Source organism: Anopheles aquasalis, chromosome 2, assembly GCF_943734665.1.
Source record: "Anopheles aquasalis chromosome 2, idAnoAquaMG_Q_19, whole genome shotgun sequence".
NCBI lineage: Eukaryota > Metazoa > Arthropoda > Insecta > Diptera > Culicidae > Anopheles > Anopheles aquasalis.
In genome coordinates this window covers 25028774-25037500 of record NC_064877.1, presented here as the reverse complement: position 1 = coordinate 25037500, position 8727 = coordinate 25028774, and the positions used below count along the sequence as shown (strand labels likewise).

Sequence of the window (8727 nt, the reverse complement as noted above, 5' to 3'; positions counted from 1 at the left end):
TGTCCCACTAACGGGGACGTAGAAGGTGAGCTGTGTAGATGAAGCCAGAAACTGGGGCCAACGGTAGTGTGCCACGTTTTGTGCTTGGCTCAGCTCGAGCTGATAGGGATTGCGCTGCGAGTCCGCTGAGTGGGCTAACCCACTTTCCGGTGGTAATGAAACACAAACCGTAATCTTATTGTAATGAACTACTTTCCAACTCCCTCTCCGCGGCGTGACATAGAAGTGGAGGCGCAGGTCTGTGAGAAGAATGGCACACGAACAGCTCTGCACAGCTGGTGCGTTCGGGGTTATTTCACGGAAGCGTCATCCCTAGCTCTCTGTCTGTCTGTTTACGGTTGAAAGCGAAACTCCTAATTAGGCCAAGTCGCTCAATCCTTTGCCAGCCTCCCTCTTTCCTACCTAATCGGTCCTTATCGCTACAAAGATTAGTCTGATTAGTACCTACATCCTACGGATCCCTTAGCTACTTGGCGCGCTTCTTTCTTTCTCTCTCTCTGTACTGCTTAGTGGTTATCGGTATGGATTAGATCGGTACGCGCACACCGGCATCTTGCATAATCTGGGGTGCCCCCATGCCAACTAGGTGGCCATCGCGCAATAAACGCTCTCTTTCTCTCCCCCTCTCTATCGCTATCTCTCTATCTGTCTGTCTCTTATGTACTATATTGCGTACGTGCGGTCTTGGGAAACTATTTCCACTCGCCATTGCGGTGTTTTCTTGATCGCGCTCGATCGCTAGTAAACATACGGCCAAGAACGGTGCGGCGGTGACTGCGACTGATGATGCTCCGAACGACTCCGAGGCCGCTATCGCTATACGGTGATACTAGCTGCAGGACAAGCAAGCAACAAGCCGCGGAGAGCGCGCGAGCGCGCGAGCGGGAGAAAAACAAATCAACGTCCAACCTTGAACCCTTTTCTTCATCGCGGTGGATTCGCGATGTATTCCGCGATGGGTTTTCCGCGACGGCCACCCGGACGGTCCCCGGCACACTCACATCCGCTCCGATCCGGTCCTAGATGGTGGTGAGCCGCTGGAGAATGCCCTGATCGTACAGTTCAAGTGCGATGTCACGCATCCGCGTGTGGTAATCGACCGACACCAGCTGGGCGATCCGCTTCTCGTGGTTGTTCGACTTGAAGTCGCTAATGGTGACATCGTCCAGGTCGAGGATCTGGTCCGGGTTGAAGGTGACGGCCGGCAGCAACCACATCGCGATACCGAGCCCGTACGGCAGACAGCGATCGTACTCGGCCCGTAACCGCCCGTACGAGAACTGCTGCTCGAAGTGGCGCATCCGCAATTGCCGCGACTGATCGGCGGGCAGATGCTGCTCCAGTGCCTCCAGCAGGAACCGACGGTACAGCAGCAGCAGATCCGCAGTATGCTGCTGGCGCACATCACGCCCCGTACTCGTGTACAGCAGGTGCAGTATATCGATGACCGGCGTCGTACAGCGCATCGTCTGCAGATCGATCAAACGCACCGACTGCTGATCGGCGCTGAACATCAAATTGTTAACCCACGTGTCCCCGTGGCAGATGACGCGCCACGATTCATCCGCGAGATTGCACACCAGCCCGGACATGAGCCGGTACAGCCGGCCAGACGAGAGGCCCTGCTCGATCGCCTTGATCGGACGGTCCAGCTCACCGGATCGGTTACTGTACCGCAAACTGTCCAGCGCCCCGCGTAGCGACGTTTCGAGGGAATGGGTGTAGAAGTCGGCCGCCTCCGGACAAAACACGATCTCACGCACCTTGGCGCAGACGCTCGCGTACTGTGCCGGATGGCCATGCTTCAGTGCCAGGGAGGTCGCGTGCAGCTTCGCCAGTTCCTACAACGAATGTGGAGGGTAATGAGGGTGTGAAGGAGGTTCGGCATCGACGCTGCGCATGGGGGCCCAACACGTGACGGCATTTACCTTCATGACGGCACTGCAGTGCGTAAAGCTGAGCCCGATGCGTCGATCGACCATACTGAAGCCAGCCGTCGTGAGGTCCTTCAGCACAATCCGCTCACCCCGATCGTCACTGTCGGCCGACAGGCACCGGGGGTACGGGAGCTTGTACGGGGCCAACCGCTGCAGAACCGGAATGATGCTCGTGTAGGCCGTGATCTCGTTCTCGAAGGCAGCGTCACAGCGGAACAGTTTGCGCCGTTGCGGGTTGGTAATCTGGCGTTTGAATATCAGCGAAATGGTGAATGCTGCCAAAGAGAGAGAGAGAGAGAGAGAGAGAGAGAGAGAGAGAGAGAGAGAGAGAGAGAGAGAGAGAGAGAGAGAGAGAGGGAGAGAGGTCATATCGTGGTTTAAGTGAATGTTCAAGTGACCATTGGGACTGCCCACTGATAAAGCCGGTTCTCGTTGTTGATGTCCAAAAGTAAATTCAGTATTACATTCTCGACCTGGACTCTGTGACTCCATAGCATGGATAGTGACTACTAGGAATGTCGTTTAGAAGTAAAAAAAAATCAAACAATATTATTGAGAGGATTACGAAGTGTACTGCCCTGTTTACATGTCCCTCTACCTGGTACCATTTGCTGTACCATTCCACTTGTTTTTTTTTCGTAATAAATATGATTAGAAGGTTCAAGATCAACCTGTCAACGCCACTATCAGTGATGGTAGCGTAAACAAAGTTTCCTTAGTTCCGAATTCAATAAAAAGAGGTCGGCCTGTTTTCAATGCACTAGTAAATAAGCAATAGCTAATCATATTCTTCGTACTTCTGTGTTAAGAAGTTACTTTTCTTAAATACATTTGCATATATAGCGCTATGCATAATCGCCACCGCGGGATGTTACAGTCTATTCTCGTATTACAACGTGATCTGATCAACAATGGCCACCAGGCAGACAGCATTCGCACCGAGTAATATGCTGTACATGCGCAGAATGCATTATCATTAAACGCGCTTTTCAAACAACGCGCTGCAAATGCGTCATTTCGTCATTCACGAATCCATTCAGTCAATCGATTACAGCACAGCCATCGTGCTAGACGTCTGTTGCCCATCATTCCGTTGTGGACGATAACCAACATGATCATTGAAATTCATGCTAGGGGGCATGTTACGACAGTGACTTCTAGTTTTTGGGCCCGATCGATCGGAATTTAAATTTCGCTGGACAAAAAATTCCGCGATCCGCACGAGTCGCAAAGTCATCCGAAATGCGGGCTGGCCGCTTTCTTTATCGCGCGCGCATTGCATAAATCGGCGCGCGACGGATATTACGCGAGCAGCAAGTAGCGATGGCCACGTACTGTTAACGGTCACGATCACGTACCGCTATCACTTGCTCCAGGGGGGGGGGGGGCGGAGGGGTAGAAGGCGGAGTAGTTGGCGGTCTGAATGGTGACGAATCGAGCTCAAGGTGTCGGAGCTGACGGTGTACAGCTGACGAAATGCAGTCCGCCTGAGCACGGGTCCGTTGATATGACAACCGTTACCATTACGCGCAATAGCATGGGTAGTTTGTATGAATGTCAATTGCTGCGACAACTCTATGCCGACAGTTCAACGCTTACTAGATCATATTTTCAACACGACAGACCGACCGACCGACCGTTTGTCGAAGGATTAGAAAACCAACAGAGGCAAACATCGTGCATTGTGGACTATTTTAGAACGAAAGGTACCCTGTGGGATGTTCTCCGAGGTCAGTGTCCTTTTGTGCGCCTCATAAAAGGGAATACGGGGTTTGGTGCGCAGGTACTTCCGTTCCGGTGAGTGTCGTGCTGCCTAAGGCTCACATTCATGCTGCCCTCGCTAGATGGACACCATACTGTATGATGCACGTTGCTGCTGCTGCTGCTGCTTAGGTGCTTGGTCTAAGTGGGCCAAGCTTTGTCCTGCAACGTCATAGTTGCTCCGATTTTTCATGTTTACCAGTGCGATAGTGCACGGCATGCACCGAGAGCGAACGGAATAGTAGGTTAGTCTAACAAACCTTGGATTAATTCGGGACGGTTCTAGAGGGAAGGGTGCCCCTTTCCAGGTCAGGCCCGGCCTTTTATAATGAATGCTAGCCTACTGCGCGTTTGCATCGTGTATTCACCATCCACTCTCATCCGCTATTAAATTTCATCTACACCCCTCGTCCACGTCGGTCGTGCGGACTCTATATGCAGCAAAGAGCGCTCAGTGGGTTGGTGCGAGACACGAATGCCACTGCCGTGACGGCATGTTCCAAGTGGCATAGGTCAAGGTTGGTTGGAGCAGCAACTGGAAAAATGGGTAAGTTGGGTGGTGCACCCCGCAACGTGCTCTATACGGTCACTGCGGTACCTACCGCACCCCCACGTTGTTGTTGTTGTTGTTGTTGTCAAACCGGAAGGTCATCGAAACACAACATAGTGGAGTGTGGCCCCCTTTTTTTTTTTTGGCATTCGCTTTTCCGTTCGACTCCATTCGACGTATTGTTTGTTGTGTGTTTCCGCCGCGAAAACCACGAAACTTTCCAATGAAAAATGCCGCCCCCCAACCTCCCCCACGAACCTCAAACCACAGCACCGCTGACTCCAAAGACCAGAGCCAGAGCCAATGCGAGCGGTACGGTACGTTACTGCGTCATCTCACTCGCCACCCCACCGCTGTACTGGCGCCATTCGGACTTGCATTAGATGCAGTGCGTCAACCACTCCGCCCCCCCCCCCCCCCCCCCCCCGTGGCGCTGAACTGAACTTGACATTGAAATGCATTCCCACGCCTGCCACCGAGCGCGCAAAAGAATCGATTTTCGTGAGAAAACGGTGCATCGCGTGGGTTCGCGTGGTTCGCGTATTTTCGAGTCATGTGCTAGGCGTCTCCATCGCATATGCATCGCCTGGAAGGCGCACGGAGAACGAACGAGTAGCGTTCGCATTCGCATTGCATCCAGGGTGGCGTTGCTTTCTACTCTCGCAGTGACTGATGCACACACTCTCTCTCTCTCCATCTCTCTTCCCTGCTCTCTCTGTTTCTTCTTCTTCTACTTCGTCTTCTTTTTTCTTCTACGCCGTATGCAGCAAGCAAGGCAGGCGATGGAATGCACCACCGCAGGTGAAGGTCGGTCATTGCTCAACTTAGAACCTTAGCGCACGAAGTGCACGCTCGTGTATACCTTCTACGTTACGCTGCTACCTGTGTTCTGTTCTGTGCGGTGTTTGACTTGACCTGCTCATGTATATGTACGCGTGCACTCGGTTCAGGTACCATCGACCATCGAACGCTTGCGAGCGTCTGCAGTTGCGTTGCAGCCCCTGCAATCCCGTGATAATCACGTTCTGTTTGATGCCACTTACCATGATTCTGTCCATCCAGTGTCTTGATGGTACAGTGCGCGACCACACGCTTGATGACCGACATGTAGTTGTCACCTTCGCGGCTCCCGGGACCACAGAACACCTCGTCCACGGTGACGGCCTGCCAGAAGTCGGCCGGTTGCTGCGCTGCCAGGATCTCCTGGACCGTGTCCTTGCGTTCGGTTGCATCGTCACCATATTTACCCCCAACAACGCCACCTCCACCTCCTCCTCCTCCCTCAACCACCAGTAGGTCCTGTTTCATGGTCTCTTTTTTTGTCTTTCCACTGAGAACACCGGTTGACCGTTATTGCATTGGCCACTACTGTTTCTTTTTTGCTCAGCAAAATCCTCTCGAAAGAACACAGAAAGACAACTAAACTTTCACTTCGGAATCGTCGGAACTGGATTCACGGGGCCACGATGACGGTCGTCGCCCGCCAAAAAAACCAAAACCCGTTAGTCCGTGGAAAGAGGCGCGTCCTTGACCAACGACAACACTAGCCTAGTCGGTCATCGTCATCTCGATCATCAACACACAACACAACGGTAACACCAACGGCAACGGAATGGAATGCCAGCCACCAAAGCCGAAAGCTCGCACAGCAGCTCTCGACCACCACCACCACGTCCTCGGACAGTCGCAGAGCAACTGAACGGAACGGCTGGCGAGTAGTCGGTCGTCGGTTGGTTCAAGGGATGCGAGTTTCACGTGCGGATCGCTGACGGTGGCCGAGCCATATAATAGCTCATGAAGTGCAGTCGCCGCCGTCGGTTGCAAGTGAACTCGTGCTCGCTCACTCGTTCGTTCTCTCGTTGTTTGACTCACATGCGATGCGATGCTCACAGCGCTTGGTGCATCGGTCGCGTAACCGAATGGGCCGAACCGATGGACCGAAGCTATATACTGGCGAAGTGTTTGGCGAGTTTTCGTCTCCTCTCACCAGGATAACCCACTTTTTGGCGCCGAACGCAAATCCTTTATCGCCTCTACTCACGGCCACGGTGGCCGATGATCACCGCTATACCTTGGGTCACAAACAGACATAGCAGCAGCACTAGGTCCCCGGTCACCGACGCCTGGTGACGTAGCAGCCGCTGTGGGACGCCACTAGTATGAGGTGGAAACTTCCAAAAACCGCCGTGTACCGAATTCAACGAAAACACCGAAAAACCGGTCCGGTTCGTCCTTGAGCGCGTGCTTAGAAGGGCACCGAACCTTACGCACCTTTTGCCTTTGGGGCGCGCGCGATCACTCCTCTCTTTCTCTCTCTCTCTCTCCCCTGTTTCACTCACTGTCTGTCTACAAAGTACGATGGCCGCACCAGCGATCGTACAGAGTAATGCTGACCACCACCAGACGGACTGCGCACTTGATCGATGTGATTGGATCGCCGCTGACCGAGACACTGACTGACTGACTCAGAGACAAGAATCCGACCCCATCCGAGCGGCCACTTGGTGCCGGTTCGTTCGTTCGTTCGTTCGGTTCAACAACACCGCACCGGCCCTTATCGAAATACTGCCAAATTGCGGACCTCGGGTGCGGTTTGATTAGAAATTAAGTTACGCGCCGTGAGACCCGGGAGTAAGCATCCGCGAAACAACCAATGCCCTCTTCGCGGTTGATTTCGTTGCGTTACGTTTTGCACAAGAAATAAAAAAAAACCGAATCCCATTGATAAGGACACGAGAGAAAGATTGTGTCTGAGAGAGAAAGAGATGGAAATACAGAGAAAAAGAGAGTGAGAAAGAGAGAGGGAGGGAAGGTCGAAGAATTGTTTACATTTCAAGTCCAAGCAATGGGACCGAACACGTGGTCGCTGCCTAAAATCGCTTTCCTATCGCGTATCATGTGCTACCACGCTAGACGCGATAGAATGGCCACAAAGAATGAATTTCCTTCTTTCTTACTACGTTTTCGTATGAATGATCGCGACCTGTAATCGCTGAATCGACGCATCAATCGCTATTTTCGTTTCATGGCAGGTCTTTGTTCGGAAGTGCTACCAAAGAGGTGTGGCCCAGGGACAGGCGACAGGAATATTTTACATGTAAATGCCTGCAGGCTACCGGAGGTGCTGATGACCCCAATCGGAGTCAATTTCATGACAGAGGGTCAAAGAATCGTCTCGAATTGTCTCGAAACGTCCCATCGTTTGTAGATTAAGACCAGGGCGTCGTATTGGTTTTCATTGAAGAGATTGGTTGCTATGATGCTCTAGTGTAGCGGTTGAAAAGCTCATTCGTAGCTTCGCATAGCTGCTTCTTCGCTTACTAAGTTCCAGTCATCTTGCAAACAGCAAGTGACCATCGGTGTTCGCTAAGGAATTATCTCCAAAATACATTCGTTCCGTGGGTCTGTTGAGATTCAAGCTGGAGTTTTGAATGCATCATACGGATTTACCTTAAAAAATCTCCTCCCAAAGTAACAATCCAATCCTCGTATTTACTTATACTGCATCGATCGGTCACCTGCAGCAGGTTCCGTTCGAAACGACTCCCGCCAATCAGGTGTAGTGACTTTGAACACGTCCTGAGACCAGACCAGACGGACAACGAAAGAAAAAGAAAAAAAAACAACCCCGTGTCCGTGCAATATGAAGAACGTAAAACATGCCACCACAACACAATGGAGGTGTTTTAAATGGTGGAGTCGCCGAGCGCGCTTTGTGCTGCTCTTGCTAAGACGCGTACAGGAGATGTACGTGAGTGCTGCAATGACGTAGACACTTGTCTGGAACGAGCGACGAGCGATGGCGCCTCTGGAAGTAGCCGTTTTCGCCGCCGCATGCCGAGGGGATCGCACTCGATCGTACCAATCTTCGAAATTCGGCCTTCACGACCAGGTCAGGACCAGGTATGCGTTGTTTCAGGTTCGATCAGGCACCATGCAACTGCATCTTGCCAAGTGGATGGCAAATAATTGCAGTTGCTTATTAGCACCTGCAGTGCGTCGCTGGACGCAGTACTTTTTGGGGGCAGGGTCTTTGCATACACGTTTTTTTTATTATTTTTGGTCGCCGGTCGCCTTTTTTGGTGACTGGCATCTGGCTTCGCTTGACCCTCTCGATCGTGGTTGTTTTGTAGTGAAGCGTGTAATGGCTGTAATATGCTGGGCAGTTTATGGTTGAAAATGAACAAGAGATTGTCTGTTATTCCAAGATTATGATTATTTCTTTTTAATCGATCCTCGCTTTGGGTTTACCAGCGGCCGTAGTGAATGCCTGATGTTAAATTTAAAACAACTTCTCAATAATAACTGGACCTTTTTTCCCGTTGCTGATAATCGATATGTGTTATTTTTAATATTCAGGGACAACTGAAATGCTCAAAGAGCTCCAACTCTCTCTTTCTCATAAAATTGACTTCAATGCCAAATGATGTAAAGGTCATGATTCGTCGAGCTCCACCGAAACATAACACGATCGAATAA

The 8727-nt window shown here is 51.6% G+C and overlaps 1 protein-coding gene across 1 annotated transcript in view; it reads right to left on the bottom strand.

The window, feature by feature from the left end:
• LOC126573301 (uncharacterized) overlaps positions 1-5922 on the bottom strand; it is a 6399-nt gene extending 477 nt beyond the window's left edge. The window contains exons 1-3 of the mRNA XM_050233295.1: positions 5292-5922; positions 1929-2212; positions 1-1841 (exon numbers count right to left, since the gene is read on the bottom strand). The exon at positions 1-1841 is cut by the window's left edge and continues 477 nt beyond it. Coding sequence (XP_050089252.1) covers positions 1020-1841; positions 1929-2212; positions 5292-5556 — 1371 coding nt within the window. The 5' untranslated portion in view covers positions 5557-5922 and the 3' untranslated portion in view covers positions 1-1019. The remainder of the gene's footprint in view (positions 1842-1928; positions 2213-5291) is intronic.
• Positions 5923-8727: the final 2805 nt, after the last annotated feature.